Below are 25,614 nucleotides of genomic sequence, written 5' to 3' on the forward strand. Positions count from 1 at the left end.
TGCCCTCTTACTGTGGCACAGCGGTAGAGTTGCTGACTTACAGCGAATGCAGCGCTGGAGACCTGGGCTCCATCCTGACTACGGAGTTTGTACCTTCTCCCCGTGACCTGCATGGGTTTTCAAGATCTTCGGTTTCCTCCCACATTCCAAAGACGTGCAGGTATGTAGGTTAATTGGCTTGGTAAATGTAAAAACTGTCCCGAGTGTGTATAGAGAGTGTTAATATGTGGGGATCGCTGGTCTGCGCAGACAGAGTGGGCCCGTTTCCGCGCTGTATCTCTAAACTAAATTACCTTACTTTAAGCCAAGCCCTCTAGTGAATGGGTGATAGCAGAGGGGAAGAAGCTGTTCCTGAGTCTGGTGGTGCGCGCTTTCAAGCTTCTGTACCTTCTGCCAGACGGGAGGTGAGAAGATGGAATGACCGGAGTGGGACATTATTTAAGGACATTAGTAGAATTAGGCCATTCAGCCCGTAATCGATACAGACAATAGGTGCAGGAGTAGACCACTTAATAATCAAGTCTATTCCACCATTCCACCATTCAATCATGGCTAATGAAGTGTGTGTGGTGGGGCCTTTTGGGACCAGTGATCAGTTCGATTAGGTTTAAGATAGTTAAGGATCGGGACGGAGAGGGTCCACATGTTAAAATGCTCAACTGGGGTAAGGCCAACTTTGAGGGTATGAGAGAAGGTCTCGCTCAAGTTGACTGGAGCAGGTTATTTGAGGGGAAAGGAACATTGGCCAAATGGAATGTTTTTAAGTGTACCGAAGAGAGCTCAGGATGTGTACGTCCCCGTTAGAGTGAAGGGCAAAGCAGGCAAATGGAAGGAAGCTTGGCTGACGAGGGAAATTGAGACGTTAGTCAAAAACAAGAAGGATGCATGGGACAGGTATAGGCAGCTGGGATCAAGTGCATCCCTGGAGGAGTTTCGGGAACTAAGGCATAAAGTAAAAACAGGAAATCAAAAGGGAAAAAAGGGGCCAGGAGATAGATGGCGGGTAGCATAAATGACAATCACAAAAGATTTTATAAATACATAAGGAGGAAAAGGGTAGATTCAAGATTCACGAAATTTTATTGTGATGTGTCCCAGATAGGACAATGAAATTCTTACTTTGCTTCAGCACAACAGAACATAGTAGGCATGAATACAGAACATGTCAGTGTGTCCATATACCATTGTATAAATATACTAGACTAAGTGGGACCCGTTGGGTCCCAGCATCACACGGGAGGGCTGGTCACCAATGCAATATTCCACCTCTCCACCAATTCCAATATTGCACGCCAGTGTGGGGGGGGCTGTCTGTTGCGCTAGTATGGGTGTTGCGGGCCACAGGAGATGGGCAAGGTCTTCAATGAGTATTTCTTCTCTGTATTTACCGAGGAGAAAGACAGTAGAACAGAGGAAATTGGAGCAGTCACTGGAAGTGTCTTGAGAGCAGTCAGGGTTACCGTCGATGAAGTACTGAAGGTACTGTCGTGTAGACGAACCTCCAGGGCCTGATCAGATATATCCAAGGACATTGCGGGAAACTAGAGAGGAAATTGCGGGAGCCCCGGGTGAAATTTACGAGTCGTCCTTAAATACAGGAGAGGTGCCGGAAGACTGGAGGGTGGCAAATGTTGTGCCTCTTTTCAAGAAGGGCTGCAGGGAAAATGCTGGGAACTATAGGCCGGTGAGCTTAGCATCTGTAGTTGGTAAGTTACTGGTGAATATTCTGAGGGATAGGATATACAGGTATTTGGATGGGCAAGATCTGATTAGGGACAGTCAGTATGGTTTTGTACGTGGGGGGTCGTGTCTCACAAATCTGAATTTTTTGAAGACGTGAGCGAAAAGGTCGACGAAGGCAAAGTTCTAGATGTGTACATGGACTTTAGTAAGGCGTTCGACAAGGCTGCTCTGGAAGATTAGATCTCATGGGATCCAAGGGGAGATGGCTGAATGGATAGCAAATTGGCTCCATGGAAGGAAGCAGTGGTGGAAGGTTGCTTCTCAGACTGGAGGCCTGTGACTAGTGGTGTGCCTCAGGGTTTGGTGCTGGGCCCGTTACTGTTTGTCATCTACATCAATGATTTGGATGAGAACATACAGGGCAAGATTAGCAAGTTTGCTGATGATACAAAAGTGAGTGGTTTTGCAGATAGTGAAGATGGTTGTGAAAGTTTGCAGCAGGTTCTGGATCGATTGGCCAGGTGGGCGGAGGAATGGTTGATGGAATTTAATACAGAGAAGTGTGAGGTGTTGCATTTTGGGACATCGAACAAGGGCAGAACCTACACAGTAAATGGTAGGCCTATGGGTAGTGTTGTAGAGCAGAGGAATCTAGGAGTACAGGTGCATGGTTCCTTGAAGGTCGAGTCGTAGGTAGATAAGGTAGTCCAAAAAGCTTTTGGCACTTTGGCCTTCATCAGTCAGTTGGTCATGTTGCATTTAGAATATTGTGCTTAGTTCTGGGAACCATGTTATAGGAAAGATATTATCAAGCCTGAAAGGGTTCAGAGAAGATTAACGAGGATGTTGCCAGGAATAGAGGGTGTGAACTATAGGGAGAGGTTGAGTAGACTGGGTCTCTACTTCATGGAGCGCAGGAGGACGAGGGTTGATCTTATAGAGGTGTATAAAATCATGAGAGGAATAGATCGGGTAGACAGAATCTCTTGCCTGGAGTAGGGGAATCGAGCATCAGAGAACATAGGTTTAAGGTGAAAGGGAAAAGATTTAATACTCCATACTATCCCCCTTGGTCAAATCCCTTCCTACCTATGTTCAAGACACCTCAGACACTCTCCGCCATCTCCGCGCATTCCATTCTCTAGGACTTCACCTCCTCATCTTCACCATGGACATCCAGTCACTCTACACCTCCATCCCCCACCAGGATGGTCTCAAAGCCCTCCGGTTCTTCCTCGACCAGAGAAGCAACCTATACCCGGCCGCTGACACTCTCCTCCGTCTAGCGGAGCTGGTCCTCACCCTCAATAACTTCACGTTTGACTCCTCACATTTCCTCCAAATACAAGGCGCAGCTATGGGCACATGCATGGGCCCCAGGTACGCCTGCCTCTTTGTCGGGTACGTCGAACAATCCTTGTTCAATGTGTACCAGGGCCCCATCCCCGACCTGTACCTCCGTTACATCGACGACTGCTTTGGGGCCACCTCCTGCACCCACACACAACTGACTGACTTCATCCACTTCACCACACACTTCCATCCGGCACTCAAATACACCTGGACTATTTCCGACACTTCCCTACCATTCCTTGACCTCACTATCTCCATCGCAGGCGATAGACTTCTGACCGACATCCACTATAAACCTACTGACTCCCATGGCTATCTGGACTACACTTCTTCCCACCCTGCTTCCTGTAAGGACTCCATCCCCTACTCTCAATTCCTCTACGCCGCATCTGCTCCCAGGATGAGGCGTTCCATACCAGGGAATCTGAAATGTCCTCATTCGTCAGGAAACGGGGGTTCCCCTCCTCCACCATAGATGAGGCTCGCACCAGGGTCTCTTCCATACCCCGCAACACTGCTCTCTCTCCCCATCCCCGCACTCGCAACAAGGGCAGAGTCCTCCTAGTCCTCACCTTTCACCCCACCAGCTGTCACATACAAGTAATCCTCCGTCAGTTTCGCCACCTCCAACGTGACCCCACCACTCGTCACATCTTCCCATCTCCCCCCATGTCTGCCTTCCGCAAAGACCGCTCCCTCCGTAACTCCCTTGTCAATTCTTCCCTTCCCTCCCGTACCACCCCCTGCCCGGGCACTTTCCGTTCCCACCTCGACTCCATTCAAGGACCCAAGCAGTCGTTCCAGGTGCGACAGAGGTTCACCTGTATCTCCTCCAACCTCATCTATTGCATCCGCTGCTCTAGATGTCAGCTGATCTACATCGGTGAGACTACGCTGAACATCTCCGCTCGGTCCACAAGAACCTACCTGACCTCCCGGTGGCTCAGCACTTCAACTCCCCCTCCCATTCCCCGTCCGACCTATCTGTCCTGGGTCTCCTCCATGGCCAGAGTGAGCAACACCGGAAATTGGAGGAACAGCACCGCATATTCCGCTTGGGGAATCTGCATCCTGCGGGCATGAACATTGAATTCTCCCAATTTTGTTAGCCCTTGCTGTCTCCTCCCTTCCCTCAGACCTCGGGCTCCTCCTCCTCCTTTTTCCTTCCTTCTCCCCGCCACCCCCCCCCCCCCCCATCAGTCTAAAGAATGGTTTTGGCCCGAAACGTTGCCTATTTCCTTCGCTCCATAGATGCTGCTGCACCCGCTGAGTTTCTCCAGCATTTTTGTGTGCCTAAGATTTAATAGGAATCTGACCCGAAACGTCGCCTATTCCTTCTCTCCAAAGATGCTGCCTCACCCACTGAGTTTCTCGAGCATTTTTGTCAGCGTGGTGAAGGCTGCGGACGCCAATAGGATCAACAAACTCATCAGGAAGGCTGGCTCCATCAGAATTGGATTCATGAGAGGTAGTTTTGGAGGGGAGAATGACCCTCAAACTGTGGAGCATCCTGGACAATACAGCTCACCCCCTCCAGGACACACTGGTCAACCTGAGGAGCACCTTCAGCAACAGACTGGTTCCACCAAGATGCAGGACAGAACGCCACAGGAGATCCTTCTTCCTTGGGGCTATCAAACTGTACAACCCCTCTTCTGTCAGGTAGACTAACTCTATGTTGGGGGAGGTCCAGAACCAGGGGTCACAGTTTAAGAATAAGGGATAGCCCATTTAGGACTGAAACGAGGAAAAATATTGTCACCCAGAGAGTTGTGAATCTGTGGGATTCTCTGCCACAGAAGGCAGTGGATGCCAATTCACTGGATGTTTTTAAGTTAGATTTAGCTTAGGGGCTAAAGGAATCAAGTAATATAGGGGAAAAAGCCAGAATGGGATACTGATTTTAGATGAGCAGCGATGATCATATTAAAAGGCGGTGCTAGCTCAAAGGGCCGAATGGCCTACTCCTGCATCGATTTTTCTATGACTCCCCTTCTCTCTCCCCCCAATCCTGGACTTTGCACTCGTCATTTTGATTTCATGTGTCTTGTGTTTTAGACAGTCGACCAATTTCCATCCTGGGATAAATAAAGTTTTATCGAATCAAAAGAGCTATGCAGTCCTAAAGTGAACGGAGCTAAGCAGGTTGAAAAGCAGGACCTTTCAGGATAGTGATCGGCAGATGGAATTAGCTCATTACTTTCACTTTTCAGTAAATGACATTAAGTGCAAGAAAAAATCCAGTAAAGTCTGATGAGATAGGCTGAGGCAGACAGTAGGTCTGATGTCGTAGTGCTGTCCACAGATGAGTGGACAGCACTACGCTGGTACGCGTGACATTAATCCATCACCCTACGTCACTCCCTCCCACTTGTCGTCAGCTGTAGAAGAAATGGCCCCAACACCACTGGCCCAGACTGTGCCTCTACGTCAGCGGAGAGGAGAATGTTCCAGAACACTCCCCTCTCTTCACGAGGCACGGGCAGACTATACATCCCTGACCCAATAACACCACCAGGATGTTCATGGCCAAGGCTCGACTCCATCTCTGCAAGAACCCAACACTTGAAAGCTGCAAGATGGAGTGAGAAACACACTGAATGCGCAGGCCATCTGTAAATCCACTCAATCAGTGGGACTGTTGTAAATTAGTTTACAGATACAGGACCTTCGGCTCGAGTCCTCACCGACCAGCACATCCTACACACCAAGGTCATAAGGAATGGTAGAATTAGGCCATTTGGCCCATCACGTCTACGTCATTGAATCATGGCTGACCTGTCTCTCCCTCCTAACCCCATTCTCCTGCCTTCTCCCCATAACCTACACCCACACTATTCAAGAATCTATCTCTGCCTTAAAAACTATCCACTGACTTGGCCTCTATAGCCTTATGTGGCAAATAATTCCACTAGGTCAAATTCACACTTTTACCAGGGCAATTAACCTACAAACCTGTACGTCTTTGGAGTGTGGAAACCAGAGCACCCGGAGAAACCCACCTGGTCATGGGGAGAACGTACAAACTCCGTAGAGACAGCACCCGTAGTCCGGATGGAACCCGGGTCTCTGGCGCTGTGAGGCAACTCTACCGCTGCACCATCCCAATGTATACAATTGTGTGTGCGCGCAATAAGACTTTACTGGATTCTACACGAGCAAGTCCCCAGTAACAGACACACAGGGCAGTGAGCGAGCGATGTCCCACGGATATCGCCAGGCCCCACGACTCCTGTACACCACACACTGCAACACAGCTCAGTCTGAAAAGGTCAAGCTTCACTTTATTGTCTGTACATATTTACAAGCATCCAGGTTGTGACACCATCCGCCCACAACCTCTCCCCATGGTCACGGGGGACGTGGACCGACGGACGGACTGTGCCGGTAATGTGGGCAGGCACTGCGGAGAGGAGGCACAGACCGGCCGGCTTGTGGGGCCATCAGCACCGAGCCTCTCGCCAACAATGGGGGCAAGTCGCCCCCTCCCCCCCAAGGAGGTTACAATCTCTCCCCCACCGTCTGGGTGAGATGGTGCCTGGGTCAGATGTTCCCCTCCCCCAGAGTCTGGGTCAGATGGTTCCCAATCCCTGACCCTCCCCCCTCCTCCAGTGGCCAGGGCTGGACACCTCCTCCTCCAGCAGCCAGTGGTCAGGGCTGGACACCTCCTCCTCCAGCAGCCAGTGGTCAGGGGCTGGACACCTCTCCTCCTCCACTGCTGTGTTTCTTCTTCTTCTTCTTGGGCGTGGTGGCGGTGGGCTCGGCTGCCGGCAGTTTCCGCCGCAGCTTCTTGCTTTTGCCGGGGGTCTCCTGCATGCCGTTGGACACGCTTTCCGTTGCATCCTCCTCCTCCTCTTCCAGCTTCTGCTTCTTCTGTTTATGCTTCTTCACCACCTCCCCGTCAGTGACCTGTAGAGAGGGGGGGGGGGGGGGGGGGGGGGGGGAGATCAAAATCAGATACACACTTGCTGGAGGTTTATTATTGTCATGGGTACGGAGATTCAGCTAACCCCCACCCCCCCCCGGGTTATTCAAAAGATGCCGCCGGTGAAAGAATGGACGAGCCCAGAGATGAAGTCGGGCCCTGGACCGGAGACTGCGGCGGCTGAACTCACGGCCCTCGGGTCGACGGCCACCATCTTGCCCGGGACCACGCCCGCCTCGCTTGGGTCCGCCGCCTGGTGGGGAGGATGCTGCTCTGACCTGGATAGGTGCTGCCTCTACCCCCCCCCCCCCTCTAAGCAGCGGTGAGTATTGGGACCTATAGGTGAGTGGTGGAGTATTGCGTTCGGGAACCAGCCCTCCCGTGATGCCGCCCCCCCCCAATCTCTACCCCCCTCCCCCTCTTGCCGTTTCTGCGCAGTTGGGGGCTATGCACGAGTGGGGGATTGGGTAAAAGGAGTGAATTAATAATATTTATATAATATCAAGGGGGGGGGGGGGGTTAGTGTGTGTGTGTGTGTGTGTGTGTAGGGGGTGGTTAGTGTGTGTGTGTGTATAGGGGGTGGTTACTGAGAGTGTGTGTGTGTGTGTGTGTATGTAGGGGGTGGTTAGTGAGTGTGTGTAGGGGGTGGTTAGTGTGTGTGTATGTAGGGGGTGGTTAGTGAGTGTGTGTGTGTGTGTGTGTGTGTGTAGGGGGTGGTTAGTGAGTGTGTGTAGGGGGGGTTAGTGTGTGTGTGTAGGGGGTGGTTAGTGTGTGTGTGTAGGGGGTTAGTGTGTGTGTGTGTAGGTGGTTAGTTAGTGTGTGTGTGTGTAGGGGGGGGTACTGTGTGTGTGTAGGGGGTGGTTAGTGTGTGTGTGTATAGGGGGTGGTTAGTGAGTGTGTGTGTGTGTGTGTGTGTATGTAGGGGGTGGTTAGTGAGTGTGTGTAGGGGGTGGTTAGTGTGTGTGTGTAGGGGGTGGTTAGTGTGTGTGTGTATAGGGGGTGGTTAGTGAGTGTGTGTGTAGGGGGTGGTTAGTGAGTGTGTGTATAGGGGGTGGTTAGTGAGTGTGTGTATAGGGGGTGGTTAGTGAGTGTGTGTGTGTGTGTGTGTATGTAGGGGGTGGTTAGTGAGTGTGTGTAGGGGGTGGTTAGTGTGTGTGTATGTAGGGGGTGGTTAGTGAGTGTGTGTAGGGGGTGGTTAGTGTGTGTGTGTGTAGTGTGTGTGTGTGTGTAGGGGGTGGTTAGTGAGAGTGTGTGTGTGTGTGTATGTAGGGGGTGGTTAGTGTGTGTGTGTGTGTGTAGGGGGTGGTTAGTGAGAGTGTGTGTGTAGGGGGTGGTTAGTGAGTGTGTGTAGGGGGTGGTTAGTGTGTGTGTGTGTAGGGGGTGGTTAGTGAGTGTGTGTGTGTGTAGGGGGTGGTTAGTGAGTGTGTGTAGGGGGTGGTTAGTGTGTGCGTGTGTGTGTGAGACGCTGCAGGCCACACCCCCACCCGCAACCATGCGTTGAGAGGACGGGACCCAACGGGTCCCACTTGGTCTAGTTATACATAAACACAACCAAGACAAACTCAAGTACAATAGGTAGAGCAAAGGGAAAGATACAGAGTGCAGAATATAGTTCTCAGCATTGTAGCGCATCAGTTCCACAGACAAAGTCCAATGTCCATAATGGGGGAGAGGGGAATCGGACAGTACCCTAGCTTATGGAAGCTGCAACAGGATATTCTGCCCTCTGGTGTTTTTCTGGTGTACTTATGTAGTCACAAAGCTTTTCACTGAATCTCAGTACACGTGACTATAATAAACCAATACCCACACTGAAGTCAGTCAGAGAGCAGGAACAGGCCCATCGGCCCAGCCTGTCCATGCCGACCAAGATGCCCCATCAACGCTAGTCCATCTTGTCTGTGTTGAGCACAGTACCTGTCCTATCCATGTACTGGCCAAATGTAAATGCTGCTTAGTCCCTACCTAACTACCTCCTCTCTGGCAGCTCATTCTAGACAGCCATCACCCTCTGTGAAAAAGTCACCCCTCAGGTTCCTATTAAATCTCCCCCCCGACCTTAAACCTATGTCCACTGGTTCTTGATTCCCCTAGACCGAGTAAGAGACCCTCGCTCTCCCCCCCTCCCTCTCCTTTTTTTCACTAGCTGGTAGCGCTATAATTAAACCCATAGCACTGTTCGTTTAAATTCCCACACGCTAAACTGACAGCGCTGTTTAAATCTGTAGGTGGATAAACAGGCAGGTCTAAGCTTACAAAAATAATCCAGATCTTAAAATTTAAAATACTAATACAGGTGCACAACCTTTTATCCGAAGATCCAAATAACGAAAACCTCCGAATAGCGGCCATTTTTTCGGTCCTTGAAGAAAGGTCCTTGAAAACGTTCACCGAGGGCGGCCCGCAGAGGTGACAGCGGAACCTCCGGTCGGTCCTCGAAGAAAGGGGAACTAAATCCCCATTCATAAAAGAGAAGGTGAGGGTATATTGCGCGGGAGGGTTAATAATTGACAATATGCTGCTGCCTGCCTGCTGAGTTAAAAAGTTCCCACGGTAGACTCACGATACACAGTGTTTCGTGAGTCTTGCGTGGGAACTTTTTAACTCAGCGGGGCAGGCAGCAGCAGATTGTCGCTCCCTTCAGTATCACCCCACCTACACCCCTCTGCTTCCCGGCCATGTGTGTGACCCCTTCCCTCCCCTCTCCAGCTCCCCGCCCATTGCACCGGCGCGGGGGCTTTGCACTGTCTTCAAGTCGGCGATGCCAGCAGGACCAAAGATCTTATAGCTCCGCTATAGGATCTTTGAGCAGGACCGTGCCAGTCACCGGAGACGTCAGGACCAACGGGACACCGACCCCCAGGCCCACCGCAAGCACGGAGATCCCAGAGACCCACAGCCAGCAGCAGCCCAGCCCAGCCCCGTTCCAACTCCAGAGGAAAACTGCAAACTGGCCGGAGACGTCAGGACCACCAGAAGCCGTACCCCGAGCTGCGCCCCCTCATCGGGACACCGACCCCCAGGCCCACTGCAAGCACGGAGATCCCAGAGACCCACAGCCAACAGCAGCCCAGCCCAGCCCCGCTCCAACTACAGAGGAACCTGGGTTGCGGATGACGGGGCGCAGCTCGGGGCGTCGTAGGGGCCCATCGGGGAGCGGGTTCCTGTTGGTCCTGACGTCTCCGGCCACCTGCCATCCTCCGGGAACTGTACCGCCCTTGCAGGAGAGTGGGGTTGTTTGCAGTTGCAGAGGGAGGGGGCAAGGGCGGTACAGTTCCCAGTCTCAGCTCCTGTCCAGGGGGGTGGCCGGAGACGTCAGGACCAACGGGACACCGACCCCCAGACCCACTGCAAGCACGGAGATCCCAGAGACCCACAGCCAGCAGCAACTCCAGCCCAGCCCCGCTCCAACTCCAGAGGAACACGTAGGGGCAGAAGCTGATGGTGTGCAAGGTACGTCTTGTTCTTGGGGTGGCGGATGAGGGGGCGCAGCTCGGGCTGTGGGCAAACTGCCACTTGTCGCCGTAGCGGCCCATCGGGGAGCGGATTCCTCTGGAGTTGGAGGGGGAGGAGGGTATTGTGCTGTTTGATCGCCCCCTGCTATCCCAGGGACAGGGAGACACAGCGGCTTTTTAGACTGGTGGGCAATCACTTCCAAAGTTCTGCCCACACAGTCAGTACACCTCTCCTACACTGCATTTCATACAGACATTTATTCTGCTAGAAAAAACTACATTGAAGACGCAAACTCGCGACCGAGTAACTGCCGGGATCAAGGCGCAAACTCGCGACCTTGCGGATATGAGCCGAGCACTCTACCACTGAGCCAGCCATTAAAATCTACGCTAAAAAATTTCCATTCCGAAGACCGACAAATTCTGAAAAAAGTGTCTGGTCCCAAGGCTTTCGGATAAAAGGTTGTGCACCTGTATATAATTTTTAGAGTTACAGTATGAGTTTTTATATCTTTGCATTTTTTAAGCAGCAAGATAAAACAGGAAGTCGGGCCAATTAAAAAAAAATCCGTATTTTACAAAGCAAATCCGTACATCCGTATTCTTATCGCATTTCCGTACAAAATACGGAAAATCCGTACTACTTGGCAGCTGTCTATATCATCTTGCGCTCCAAGTCCCAGCCTGCCCCAAGCTCTCCCATGCCATTCACTACGACCCCCAGGTTAAGAACCACTGCACTATACTATCTCTATAAGATCACCCCGCGCTCCAAATAGAGCCCCAGCCTGCCCCAACCTCTCCCTGTAGCTCACACCCTCTAGTCCTGGCAACATCCTCGTAAATCCTCTCTGTACCCTTTCCAGCTTGACAACACATTTCCCAGAGCAGGGAGATTATTGAAGGGTCCTGATCAGAAGCACCGCCTTTCCGTTTCCTCCACTGATGCTGCCCGGCCCACAGTTCCTCCAGCAAATTATGCTTTGCTGACGATTGCAGCGCTTGCCTTGCCCGTGCCCCGGACTCACCTGTTGGTCGGTTTTAATCCTCTTCTCCGCCGGCTCTCCCTCCTCAGCCTCCTCCCCCTCAGCTGCCAGAGCCTCCAGCGCCTGCTTCTCTCTCTTCTTCTTCCTCTTCTCTTTCTTCTCCAGTTTGCGTTTCAATTTTGCCGTCACCTCAGCTGCCTGGAGACAAAGCGCTGGTCAGAAGCCTGGCCTGGTGTGGTGCAGACCCACCCCACCTGTGTAAACGGGGCAGGGGACCACTCCAGTCTTCACCCAAAATAGTGACATATACCCCCCACCCATTGTACCCCCAATGTCTCAGGGAAACAAACCCACATCTCCCCCCTTCCAGTCCCGGTCAGAAAGCAGCTCCTACCCGCCGCAATGCCAGGCGGATCTGATGGAATCAGACTCATTAAATCAGTTTTTCCCTCCAGAATATGATGTCAGGAGGTCGACTTCACATCATGTCCAACAGATCCAGTCACACGGCACAGAAAGGCCCTTCAGCCCAACCCCCACCCCCCCATACCTGCCCCCCATGCTGGCCAGGATGCCCCTAACCCCATCCTAACATACCTTTTAAAAATAATATCTTTAGTACTCCCCCCCCCCCTCCCTCTCCCCCACCCCCATGCCCTCCCTCCCCTAAACCCCCTTCTCCCCGCCCCCCTCCCTCTCCCCTCCAGTCCCCTCCCTCTGTCTCTTGCCTTCTGTCCCTGCCCCTCTCTGTGTCTCTCCCCATTCTCTCTCCCCATACTCTCTACCCCCCCTTAATAATATTAATATAATATCAAGAGGGGTGGGGGGGGTAGTTAGCATGTGTGTGTGGGGGTGGTTAGTGCATGTGACGCCACATGCCGCCCGTGCACAGCAACCGGGCGTTGGAGGAACAGACCCAACGGGTCTGCACTTGGTCTAGTATCTTTTAAAAATAAGAGTCTTTAGTATCACCTCCCGTGAAAATGGGAACAGGAAAAACAGGTGAAGGTGTGGCAGAGGAGGTGACCTGTATAAGATGGACTGGTTGCACCTGAGCTGGAGGTGGGACCAGTAACCTGCCATCGTGCTACACAGGCAGGTTTACACTGGAGAGGGTCGCAGAGCACAACGCAGGCAGAGGGAAGTGTGGGAGCAAATACTCCAGTCACAGAGCAAGGTTAGGCAGGTGGGGTGGGGAGAAAGAGAGAGTGAGCGAGAGGTCTACTCCGCCCTTCAATCATGGCTGATCTATCTCTCCCCCTTAACCCCATTCTCCTGCCTTCTACCCGTAACCCCTGCACTAACGAGGCACGACAGGCAGGTGAGAGGTGAGTTGCCTCTTTGGTTTGTAAGGACATTAGTGTTGAAAGAGGCCATGCTTGAAGCTTCACCCAGTGAGGAGGCTACACAGGTAGAACGGAGAAACAGGAAAAGATGATCATTTGACGGGACTATATTCCAGGCCGCCCGGCATTCAGCAGAAGGGGTAGGTGTGTAGGGGGATCGGCAGGTAGCTGTGTGCAGGGACACAGTTTAATGCACGCACTGTTGGGCCCAGGCAGCAAGACAGGACTCCTCCCCCCCCCCTCTCACCTCGCTGGCGGCCTCCTTCATGACGTCGACGTTTTTGCGGGGAGCTTCCCCGGTCTCGTAGAAGGCCAGTCGTTCCTCCACCTGGTCTCGCAGCTTCAGCCCAAACACACTGGTGAGGACGTCTGTGGACAGACACACAGGCCGGCTCAGTGGGTGGCCCTGTGACCCCCAGTCGCCCCTCCCCCTAACCCCTTGAGGGGGCAGGGCACCAGCTCTGACGCGGGTGAGGATGTCTGTGGATAGTCCGGGTCGGGGAGCTGCCCATCAACCCTCACCACCGGACCCTCCATGGTATGGCGAGTGCCCTCAGACACACCCCGAGTGAGGGAACCGCACGCGAACCCCCCCCTCCCCCGGGCAGGTGGTGCTCAGATCCAGGTTGTCAACATTCACACGAGTGAGATGCTGTTGACGAAAAATGCAACATCACAGCAGCCGCCCGTCCTTCCCCTCTCCCCCCCCCATACCTCCTGCCCCTTACCCCCCCCACCAACCAGCCCCAGCACCCCGTCACCACCCACCGTACCAACCAGTCCCATTACCCCCTCCCCCCCATGCCTGCAGCCCCAGCATCCAGTCACCAACCCTCCCCCCCGTGCCTGCAGCCCCCCAGACTGACCGGAGAAGCAGTCGATGCGGGAGGCGATGGTGCATTTGTTGGCCAAGTAGCGAGAGATGCGGCCCTTGTTTTTGGTGGCCGCTCTGCCGATGAAGGTGGAATGGAAGATCAGGCCGTACTTGGGGGTGTTGCTCTTGGTCTTCAGCGCCCTGGACAGGGGGGTGGGGGGAGAGCAGAGGTTAGAGCGCTGCGTTCACCCCCTACGCTAGGCTCAGCTGCAGGGGGGAGTCACGCTACAGTGGTACAGGACAACAGTCAGGAAGCATTTAGAGTATTGAGCAGTTCTGGCCACCGTGTTATAGGAAAGATGTGGTCAAGCTGGAAAGGCTACAGAGAAGATCTACTAGGATATTGCCAGGACTAGAGACGCTGAGCTACAGGGAGAGATTGAGTAGGCTGGGTCTCTATTCCGTGGAGCGCAGGAGGATGAGGGGTGATCTTATAAAGCTGTACAAATCATGAGGGGAATAGATCGGGTAGGTGCAGACCCTTTTATCAATAACCTAAGGACCTAGGTTTAAGGTGAGGGGGAAGATTTATTCGAATCCAAGGGGCAACTTTTTCACCCTGGTGGGTGTGTGGAACGAGCAGCTAGAGGACGTAGTTGAGGCAAGTACTGTAACATTTAAATACATCCCCACAGGTAGGAAAGGTGTAGAGGGGTAAGGGTCAAAGACTGGCAGGAGGACCAGTGTAGATGGAGTATCTAGATTGGCATGGAGGCGCTGGGCCTGTTTCTGTGTTGTGTGGCTGAACACCTCCTTCCACCAAGAGCCATTAGCCACAGAAAGACCAGCCTTGGCACACACAGCGAGTAGAGCTGGTGCCACGGCCCCAGAGTGGGGGGAGCAGAGGATATATGTCTTGAAACATAAGATTGTTACGGGTTTGGACATGCTAGAGGCAGGAAACATGTTCCCGATGTTGGGGGAGTCCAGAGCCAGGGCCCAGTTTAAGAATAAGGAGTAAGCCATTTAGAACGGAGACGAGGAAACACTTTTTCTCACAGAGAGTGGTGAGTCTGTGGAATTCTCTGCCTCAGAGGGCGGTGGAGGCAGGTTCTTTGGATGCTTTCAAGAGAAAGCTAGATAGGGCTATTAAAAATCAGGGGATATGGGGAGAAGGCAGGAACGGGGTACTGATTGGGGATGATCAGCCATGATCAGATTGAATGGCGGTGCTGGCTCGAAGGGCCGAATGGTCTACTCCTGCACCTATTGTCGATTGTATCTGGCCGGTAAACTCTCTTGACCAACTCAGTGGGTGGTGGGAAACGGGAAATCAATGAAAGGGGGTACAGCACGGAACCAAGCCCTTCGCCCAGGCCAACCAAGATGCCTCGTATTCCTGTAAACATTCACATACCTGTCCAAATATATATTGTGAATGTGTGTGATGGCAGTGTTGGAGACCAGAGTGGGTGCAGAGATCTCCAGTGCAACAGAGACCTCTACAGTAGGGGGGGGATGTGGTCCTGCAGTGCCACCGAAAACCTCGTGTGAGAGTGGATGTCCAGCCCCACCCTGAAACACGGCGCGAGGGAGGGAGGGAGGGGGCTGTTCAGCGGCTGGCGCAGGCTCTCACACACACTGCACACAGTGCGTCAGCCCCATGCCAGGGTCCTGGCATCATCACAGCCCCCCAGCAGCTGTACCTGAACAAGGCCTTCTCTGCGCCCAGGATCTGCACTGTGGAGGCCGGGTACTTGGCCAGGTTGGTCAGGCTGCCCGCGTGGGAGATCAGCCGGGCTCCCACCTGCAGAGACAACAATGTCAATGTCAGCCCCCCCATGTCCACCAACTCCCCCCCCCCCAACCCCGGTGACCAGGTACACAGTACAACAGGCCATTCAGCCCGCGTGGGAGAACAGCGGGACTCCCACCTGCAGATAGACAACACAGCCCCCCAACATCCATTACCACCATCCCCCCCACCCCTCCCTGGTGACCAGGTATGCAGGACAACAGGCCATTCGGCCCGCATTGACTGTGCAGAACACGATGAACCCTTCCGCCCAGTCCCTGTGCTGAATATGACGCAGGTTAAGCTGATCTGTGCCTGCGAGTGATCCATGCCCGCTGTTCCCCAGGTATCAGCACGTCCAGAAGCCTCACACACCACTGCTGGCTGCTGGGACAATGAGCAGTTCACAGATGAATGAGCTCCACCAGCTCAGCAACCAGTCCCGCATGCGTACAAGCTGTGTTGCCCGCTGCCCACACAGTGAATCACAGCCCCGACAGGAATATGTGATGGGCCCGCCCAGAGTGCCCGGCCTTCACGCTGAGTTCCTCCAGCATTGTGTGTATCTGCGGTGCTCGTCTACACTGACGGGAGTATCTCAGCACCTTGTCTCTCCCCACCCTGCCCCGCTGGGGGTTTGAGCTCCACGTAGACCACCACACGGCACGGCAACACTCACCACTTCCCCGATGAGCGTGGCCAGGTTTGGAGCCACCTGGTTCATCTTGGAGCGCAGGTAGTCCTGCAGGGTCTTGCGGTAATCAGCCAGGGACACCACTCTGTTGGAGAAGCTCTCGATGTTGATCAGGTCGATGGGAGAGATGTCCATCCCTGGCACAACAAGAACGTGTTAGTCACAGCGACGCGGGCACCGAGGGTCAGTGGCGCGGGCACCAGACGCCACGGGCACATGCAACCTATATGTATAACACAGCAAAGAGTAGCCGGAAGCCAGAGGATTGGGAAACTTTCATAGGACAACAGAAGGAAACAAAACGGGCAATACGGGCTGAAAAGATGAAGTACGAAGGGAAGCTGGCCAGGAATATAAAGAAGGACAGTAAAAGCTTCTTTAGATATGTTAAGGGAAAAAGAGTAGCAAAGTCAAATATGGGTCACTTGAAGGCAGACACGCGTGAAATTATTATGGGCAACATGGAAATGGCAGGAAAAAAAAGAGAATAAAGTAGAGGTCATTTAAGACTGAGGTGAGAAAAAACTTTTTCACCCAGAGAGTTGTGAATTTATGGAATTCCCTGCCACAGAGGGCAGTGGAGGCCAAGTCACTGGATGGATTTAAGAGAGAGTTAGATAGAGCTCTAGGGGCTAGTGGAGTCAAGGGATATGGGGAGAAGGCAGGCACGGGTTATTGATAGGGGACGGTCACAATGAATTGCAGTGCTGGCTGGAAGGGCCAAATGGCCTCCTCCCGCACCTATGTTTCTATGGGACCCGGACAACTTAATTCCACCCCACAGCTATGGGAATGTAATCCTAGGTCAGCACAGCAGGTACAGCTGCTGCCTGACAGCGCCAGAGATCTGTCCCATTCTCAGGACAGTACGGCGACGCAGCGGTAACGTTGCTGCCTCACAGCACCGTAGACCAGAGTTCAATTAGCGTCGGTAATTGTCCCTAACGAAATTTCGTTGAGACCGAAAGGTCTGAATGACAATAAACGAATCTAATCTAATCTAATCCCAGCAGAAGCGGTGGGCTGAAGTGCCCGTCCCGTGCTGTATCTCCATAGAAAATAGGTGCAGGAGGAGGCCATTTGGCCCTTAAAGCCAGCACCGCCATTCATTGCGATCGTGGCTGATCTAAATCTGATCTGATCATGGCTGCTCTAAACTAAAATCAGGTGCCATCCACGTGGAGTTTGCACGTAACAATGTGCACGGGTGATCGCTGGTCGGCATGGACGTGGTGGGCCGAGGGGCCTATTTCCATGCTGTATTTCTACACTAAACTGTTCAAAACGAGGAACAGTATTGAACTGTGGCCCCGGGTCCACCTGCAGCTCGTAGCCCGACAGGAGTCACCCCCAAAGGACCTGTTCCCTGCCACAGCAGCCCACAGCACAGTGCATGTGTAGCCAACACTATCTTAAGAGATAGAGCAGAAACAGGCCCGCTGACCAGCAATCCCCCTACTACACACTATGGACAATTTATGACAAAGCCAATTAGCCTACAAACTTGTACGTAGAAAAATAGGTGTAGGCCATTCGGCCCTTCGAGCCATTCAATATGATCATGGCTGATCATCTAAAATCAGTACCACGTTCTGGCTTTTTCCTCATATCCCTTGATTACGCAATTCCTAAGAGCTAAATGTAACTCTCTCTTGAAAACATCCAGTGAATCGGCCTCCACTCTCTTCTGTGGCAGAGAGTTCCAGATTCACAATTCCCTGGGTGATTCCAGATTCACAACTCTCTGGCTGGGAGTATTGGAGTCTTTGGAGTGTGGAGGAAACCGGAGCTCCTGGAGAAAACCCACACGGTCACTGTCCAAACTCCGTACGGACAGCACCCGTAGTCAGGATTAAACCCGGGTCTCTGGCGCTGTGAGGATACAGCTCTACCGCTGTGCCACCGTGCGCCCACCTCTGTGTCGCCCACCTCAGACAGCAGCCCCCCCCCCCCCCAACTCACCCATGGAGCTGCGGGATGCGTCGAGGATGGCCTGGGCCTTGGCGCTGTCCATCACGACCTCCTCCAGCATGGGCAGACTCTCCTCAGACAGCTCCTTACGGTTACCGATCAGCTTGGCCAGCCGGCAGTAGGTGTAGTTCTCAGCAACGATCTTGATCAGCTCGGGGAAGTGGTACCCGTACCACTCTCTGTGGGGAGACGGGAACGGTTAACAGAGAGGGGGCAGGCATCCCCGATCCCCAAACCCCCACAAAAACATGTCTCCCTGACAACAGACCAGTCCAGGCCACAGTAAGGGCAGGGCTGGGGTGTAACAGGGACTTGCTCTGTCTCCCCATCACTATACAGATGCTGCTGAGTGAGCACATTCTGTGGCAAGTGGGGGGGAGCACCAGACCAACCCCCCCCCTCCTAGACACCCGCACAGGCCAGTCAATACACACCCACCCTTGCAGGCCAGTCAATACAACAATACAAACCTTTCACTATTCTGTATGTTTCAATGAGGTCCCCCGTCATTCTCTAAACTCCTCTGGATCGGACCCTCTCCAGAATTGTTCGTAATATTCCAAATGCTCCCTGACCAGCCCCTTAGCGCCACAGCATTACATCTGTTTTTGTATTCTAGCCCCTTTGCAATAAATGCTAGCATTGCTTTTGCTTTCTTTACTACCAATTCGACTTGGAGATTAACTTTATTAGAATCCTGCACCAGCTCCCAAGTTGCTTTGTGCCTCTGATTTCTAGATTCTCTCCCCATTTAGAAAATAGTCTACGCCTTTATTCCTACTACCAAAATGCATGACTCCACAATTTGCTACACTATATTCCATCTGCCACTTCCCTGCTCCCTCACCCAACCTGATCAAGTCCTTCTGCAGAGTCCCTGCTTTCTCTACACTACCTGCCCCTCCACCTAGTTTTATTCATCCACAAATTTGGCCACCAAGCCTTCAATCCCCTATTCCAAATCATTAATATACAACATGAAGAGTAGTGCCCCAGCACCGACCCCTGCAGAACTCCGCTAGTCACTGGATCAGTCAACACACAACCCACACGCTAATGCCATGGTGCTCTACCTATTGTACTCGAGTGTGGCTTCATTGTATTTCCATAGAGCATCAATCATTTGTTTGGAAAGCATACGGCGGGCCAGGCAGCATCTCTAGAGAAAAGGAATGGCTGACATTTCAGGTCAAGACCCTTCTTCTTGATCCATTCCTTCTCTCCAGGAACCACCATCTGCAGTTCTTCCCACACACTCAGTTACCCCAGCACTTTATCTCTTCCTGGGGTGGAGAGAAGCTGTAGTTTCCAAGTCCACGTCCACCCATCACCCAATGAGGGTTTACCGGAGAGGGGAATGGCCAAACAGTTACCTGACTCTCATGGAGAAGGTGTTGATGTCCTTGTCCAGCTGGTCCAACAAGCTGATGGACTGGATGATCATGTTGTCCACACGGTTGATGTTGAACTTGACCTTGGCCCGGGAGTAGCTGTGGCCCAGTCCCAGCTGGGCTTTGGCAGCAGAGAGGGCCGTCAGCCCCTGGATCAGCGAGTGGAAGTGGAGGCGCACACCTAGAGATGACCAGTCACGGCAGCCGGTGAAGTAGGACACACACACACACAACCCTCAACACACCCACCGACACAGCTCCACCGCTGGAGATCGAGCAGCTGAGACAGAACGGCTTGTCCAGCTCCTGAGGACAAGGGAACGGGGTGCTGGGACACGGGGGGGGGGGGGGGGGGGGTGGTGGTCTGAAGATAAGGGCGGCAAAAGGGGATGTTGGCACACTGGCCTAGTCAGGGAATTGAATATCGGAGCTGGGATGCCAGGAATAGCTAATGTTTAATGAGTTTAAAGCACAAGTATGAGGTGGTGCATTTTAGGAAGTCTAACGTGGGCACAACCTACACAGTGAATGGTGAGGCTCTAAGGAGTGCTGTAGACCAGAGGGATCTAGGAGTGCAGGTGCACGGTTCCTTAAAGGTGGAGTTGCAGGTAGACAGGATGGTCAAATAGGCTTTTTCAGTCAAAAGGCACCTTTGTGTATATTGCCCTTCATTAGGCAGGGTATTGGGGAGACATTTACAAGATACCTGTCCAGGTACATTGATAGAAAAGGTTTAGAGAGATATGGGCCAAACTCAGGTGAACGGTTCTTGCTTTGTCGGGCATCTTGTTCAGCACGGACATGTTGGGCTGAAGGGCCTGTTCCCCGCTGTATCCCTGTGTCTTTAACACTGGGGCAGCACTAACACTAGCCTAGAGACACACACCCCACACATCAACTAAAGCAGGCACCATAGAAGAATAGTCTGGCTCGACTCCAGTGGAAAGCAGACAGACTGATCCACACCACAGCCTAACACCCAGCAGTGAAGGAGATTAGTAGAAATGGTGAACATTGCCTCGCCCACCATGAAGAGATCTACAAGGAGGCACCGCCTTGCAAAGGCATTGATATAATATCAAAGGTACACAAAAAGCTGGAGAAACTCAGCAGGTGAGGCAGCATCTATGGAGCAAAGGAATGGGTGACCCGAGGTCACGACCCAAAACTTCACCTATTCCTTCGCTCCATAGATGCTGCCTCACCCGCTGAGTCTCTCCAGCTTTTTGTCCACCTGCGATTTTTCCAGCATCTGCAGTTCTTTCTTAAACTCTTAAGATATAATATCAATACTCCCATTGCAAAGGTGGTTCAGGAACCTGAGAACCGTCACCTACAGGCTCAAGAACAGCTTCATCCCAGCAACCAGCAGGCTTGTTGAACCATCCTAGCTCAGTAACACTCGAGGTTTAGGTTACATCAGAAACGTCAGGCTCCACAAGTGCAAGGTCTGGTTTACCTCCAATAATGGATAATTTTTTGCATTGTTGCGCCTGTGTCGTTGCATGAATCGACCTGCAAGGCTGCAGTGAGCTTAATAGTTATGTTCATAAGTGATAGGAGCAGAATTGTGTTGAACTTGACCTTGGCCCGGGAGTAGCTGTGGCCCAGCCCCAGCTGGGCTTTGGCAGCAGAGAGGGCCGTTTGTAGGCCATAACCACTGACACCCGTACTAATCAAGAATCTATCTATGTCTGCCTTAAAAATACTCATTGGATTGGCCTCCAGTCATCTGCAGCAAAGAATTCCACAGATTCACCACCCTCTGACCAAAGAAATCCCCCCATCCCCTTTCTAAAAGAATGTCCTTTAATTCTGAGGCTATGACCTCTAGTCCTAGACTCTCCCACTAGTGGAAACATCCTCTCCACATCCACGCCTTTCACTATTCTGTAAGTTTCAATGAGGTCTCCCCTCATTCTACTAAACTCCAGTGAGTACAGGCCCAGTGCTGACAAACGCTCGACTGAGGCCTGCAGACGCTCGACTCAGGTGTTGCCGCCCAGTGACTCTCACCTCGAAGGATCTCGGCCACCACACCGCCCGCCTGGCACAGGATACCCAGATCCTCGTGGATCGCCGCTGCCAGCTTCTGGTCGGCCACGCCAAGCACCACCTTCCTCTTCTTGCCCGCAGGCGGCATGTTGGTCTCCAGCAGCAGCCTCAAGTCCTCGTGGAGAATACCTGGGATGGGGCAGCAAGGGGCCGTGGTAAAGGGTCAGTCAGGGACAGGAACAAGCTCAAGCTCTAGTATCAGAATTAGGCCATTCGGCCCATCAAGTCAACTCCACCATTCAATCATGGCTGATCTATCTCTCCCTCCTAACCCCATTCTCCTGCCTTTGCCCCATAACCCGACACCCACACTAATCATGAATGTGTGCCTCAGTGCTCAGTACCACTTGTTCACTTCACAGGAGCTCAGTGGATTGACAGATTTATAGATAGGTCATCATTGCACTGAGGAAAGCCCACAGCCCCCAGTTACCCCACCCCAGACACAATGATGGTGATCTGCCCAACACACAACTGTCCCCTACACCCCTCCTGCCCACACTGGTCGCTGGAACCACCACCTGCAGCTCCATGCCCAACCCTCCCACGATAATGCGAGGTGCCGCCATTGTGAAGTAGAACCAGGGCAGACTACAGTGAACGCAGGGCCATGGGAGTGTTGTAGAGCAGAGGGATCTAGGGGTGAACACAGGGCCATGGGAGTGTTGTAGAGAAGAGGGATCTAGGTGCACAGGTACACAGTTCCTTGAAAGTGGCATCACAGGTGAATGCGTTGGTCAAGAATGTTTTCATCAGTCAGGGTGTTGAGTACAGAAGTTGGGATGTTGTACAAGACGTTGGTGAGGTTGCATTTTGGAGCATTGTGTTGAGATCTGGTCACCCTTCTATAAGGAGGATGTTGATAAGCTTGAAATATAGAGAAGATTTACGATGAAGTGGCCAGGACTTGAGGACCCGAGCTGCAGTGAGAGGTTTAAGCACATTAGTTCAATCATATCTCATCCACTCCCCACACAATTCTTTGGGATGTGGGAGGAAAACGGGACATATGGAGGAATCCCACACAGTAACAAGCAGAACATGCAAACTACACACAGACAGCAACCAAGGCCATGATTGAACCGGGGTCTCTGGGGCTGAGGCAGCAGCTCTACCGCTGCGTCACTCTGTACTACCAGCCAGCACCACATTCTGGGAAAACTTTAAAAGCTCATCAAACACATATACTCCAAGCTCACCGCCGCCCTGCCCCCAGTAGGCTGGTAATGTTTAGTACAAAGCTGCAAAACCTCATGTTCAGAATCAACCCATCTCCTGTTAGACCCAAACAGCAAACACTCCCCACACTAAGAAACATAGAAATTAGGTGCAGGAGTAGGCCATTCGAGCCTGCACCGCCATTCAATATGATCATGGCTGATCATACAACTCAGTATCCCGTACCTGCCTTCTGCCTCCATACCCTCTGATCCCCTTAGCCACATCTAACTCCCTCTTAAATATAGCCAATGAACTGGCCTCGACTACCCTCTGTGGCAGAGAGTTCCAGAGATTCACCACTCTCTGTGTGAAAAAAGTTCTTCTCATCTCGGTTTTAAAGGATTTCCCCCTTATCCTTAAGCTGTGACCCCTTGTCCTGGACTTCCCCAACATCGGGAGCAATCTTCCTGCATCTAGCCTGTCCAACCCCTTAAGAATTTTGTAAGTTTCTATAAGATCCCCTCTCAATCTCCTAAATTCTAGAGAGTATAAACCAAGTCTATCCAGTCTTTCTTCATAAGACAGTCCTGACATCCCAGGAATCAGTCTGGTGAACCTTCTCTGCACTCCCTCTATGGCAATAATGTCCTTCCTCAGATTTGGAGACCAAAACTGTACGCAATACTCCAGGTGTGGTCTCACCAAGACCCTGTACAACTGCAGTAGAACCTCCCTGCTCCTATACTCAAATCCTTTTGCTATGAAAGCTAACATACCATTCGCTTTCTTCACTGCCTGCTGCACCTGCATGCCTACTTTCAATGACTGGTGTACCATGACACCCAGGTCTCGCTGCATCTCCCCTTTTCCTAGTCAGCTACCATTTAGATAATAGTCTGCTTTCCTGTTTTTGCCACCAAAATGGATAACCTCACATTTATCCACATTATACTGCATCTGCCAAACATTTGCCCACTCACCCAGCCTATCCAAGTCACCTTGCAGTCTCCTAGCATCCTCCTCACAGCTAACACTGCCCCCCAGCTTAGTGTCATCCGCAAACTTGGAGATATTGCCTTCAATTCCCTCATCCAGATCATTAATATATATTGTAAATAGCTGGGGTCCCAGCACTGAGCCTTGCTGTACCTCACTAGTCACTGCCTGCCATTGTGAAAAGGACCCGTTTATTCCTACTCTTTGCTTCCTGTTTGCCAGCCAGTTCTCTATCCACATCAATACTGAACCCCCAATGCCGTGTGCTTTAAGTTTGTATACTAATCTCTTATGTGGGACCTTGTCGAAAGCCTTCTGGAAGTCCAGATACACCACATCCACTGGTTCTCCCCTATCCACGCTACTAGTTACATCCTCGAAATATTCTATAAGATTCGTCAGACATGATTTACCTTTTGTAAATCCATGCTGACTTTGTCCAATGATTTCACCACTTTCCAAATGTGCTGCTATCCCATCTTTAATAACTGACTCTAGCAGTTTCCCCACTACCGATGTTAGACTAACTGGTCTGTAATTCCCCGTTTTCTCTCTCCCTCCCTTCTTAAAAAGTGGGGTTACGTTTGTTACCCGCCAATCCTCAGGAACTACTCCAGAATCTAAAGAGTTTTGAAAGATTATTACTAATGCATCCACTATTTCTGGAGCTACTTCCTTAAGTACTCTGGTATGCAGCCTATCTGGCCCCGGGGATTTATCGGCCTTTAATCCATTCAATTTACCCAACACCACTTCTCGGCTAACCTGGATTTCACTCAATTCCTCCAACTCCTTTGACCCGCGGTCCCCTGCTATTTCCGGCAGATTATTTATGTCTTCCTTAGTGAAGACGGAACCAAAGTAGTTATTCAATTGGTCCGCCATATCCTTGTTCCCCATGATCAACTCACCTGTTTCTGACTGCAAGGGACCTACATTTGTTTTAACTAATCTCTTTCTTTTCACATATCTATAAAACCTTTTGCAGTCAGTTTTTATGTTCCCTGCCAGTTTTCTTTCATAATCTATTTTTCCTTTCCTAATTAAGCCCTTTGTCCTCCTCTGCTGGTCTCTGAATTTCTCCCAGTCCCAGTCCCAGTATGCTGCTTTTTCTGGCTAATTTGTACGCATCATCCTTCGCTTTGATACTAGCAACAACACTCACCTTCAGAAACAGCATTGATGTTCTCCAGGGCACCCTGCGCAGATTTGAAGGGATAAAAGGCCACCAGTTTAACAATGTTGTTGAACTTGCCAATGGTCAGAACAGACTCCTCCACCTGGAACAAGGAGAAACAATGGACGTGGTGAGAAAGGGAGGTTGGTTCATGTGATGGTCTGGGCAGGGTCCACTGCAATTCCTGATGTCTTGGATGGAGCAGTTCCCAAACCAAGAATGTGATGCATCCTGATAAATCGCTATCTATAACCAAGCCAAACCCAACCTTTCACAACCAGATGCTGGAGTTACATCAGTAGTGGGCAAGATGCAGGAGTTACATAAGTAATGGGGAAGATGCTGGAGTTACATCAGTAATGGGGAAGATGCTGGAGTTACATCAGTAATGGGGAAGATGCTGGAGTTACATCAGTAGTGGGGAAGATGCTGGAGTTACATCAGTAATGGGGAAGATGCAGGAGTTACATCAGTAGTGGGGAAGTTGCTGGAGTTACATCAGTAGTGGGGAAGGTGCAGGAGTTACATCAGTAGTGGGGAAGTTGCTGGAGTTACATCAGTAATGGGGAAGATGCTGGAGTTACATCAGTAGTGGGGAAGATGCTGGAGTTACATCAGTAATGGGGAAGATGCAGGAGTTACATCAGTAATGGGGAAGATGCTGGAGTTACATCAGTAGTGGGGAAGATGCTGGAGTAACATCAGTAATGGGGAAGATGCAGGAGTTACATCAGTAGTGGGGAAGATGCAGGAGTTACATCAGTAGTGGGGAAGGTGCAGGAGTTACATCAGTAGTGGGGAAGTTACTGGAG

At 51.7% G+C, this 25,614-nt stretch overlaps 1 protein-coding gene, 1 long non-coding RNA gene and 2 other non-coding genes across 4 annotated transcripts in view; 1 reads left to right on the forward strand and 3 right to left on the reverse strand.

The window, feature by feature from the left end:
* Positions 1-195: 195 nt before the first annotated feature.
* On the forward strand, positions 196-14,318 carry LOC116982814. Its single transcript, XR_004414541.1, has 4 exons — positions 196-450; positions 3,586-3,591; positions 12,405-12,410; positions 14,307-14,318. It is a non-coding gene; the product is annotated as an uncharacterized LOC116982814 (long non-coding RNA).
* The window catches only part of nop56 (NOP56 ribonucleoprotein), a 28,916-nt gene continuing 9,599 nt past the window's right edge, over positions 6,298-25,614 (reverse strand). Inside the window, exons 3-12 of the mRNA XM_033036266.1 lie at positions 24,791-24,905; positions 21,430-21,597; positions 19,396-19,594; positions 18,014-18,201; positions 16,037-16,188; positions 15,269-15,369; positions 13,615-13,763; positions 12,996-13,117; positions 11,445-11,600; positions 6,298-6,945 (exon numbers count right to left, since the gene is read on the reverse strand). Coding sequence (XP_032892157.1) covers positions 6,724-6,945; positions 11,445-11,600; positions 12,996-13,117; positions 13,615-13,763; positions 15,269-15,369; positions 16,037-16,188; positions 18,014-18,201; positions 19,396-19,594; positions 21,430-21,597; positions 24,791-24,905 — 1,572 coding nt within the window. The 3' untranslated portion in view covers positions 6,298-6,723. The remainder of the gene's footprint in view (positions 6,946-11,444; positions 11,601-12,995; positions 13,118-13,614; positions 13,764-15,268; positions 15,370-16,036; positions 16,189-18,013; positions 18,202-19,395; positions 19,595-21,429; positions 21,598-24,790; positions 24,906-25,614) is intronic.
* LOC116983497 lies at positions 11,824-11,894 on the reverse strand. Its single transcript, XR_004414709.1, has one exon. It is a non-coding gene; the product is annotated as a small nucleolar RNA SNORD57 (small nucleolar RNA).
* LOC116983498 lies at positions 13,360-13,430 on the reverse strand. The gene has a single exon (XR_004414710.1). It is a non-coding gene; the product is annotated as a small nucleolar RNA SNORD56 (small nucleolar RNA).

Source organism: Amblyraja radiata, chromosome 1, assembly GCF_010909765.2.
Source record: "Amblyraja radiata isolate CabotCenter1 chromosome 1, sAmbRad1.1.pri, whole genome shotgun sequence".
In the NCBI taxonomy this organism is placed as follows: Eukaryota; Metazoa; Chordata; class Chondrichthyes; order Rajiformes; family Rajidae; genus Amblyraja; species Amblyraja radiata.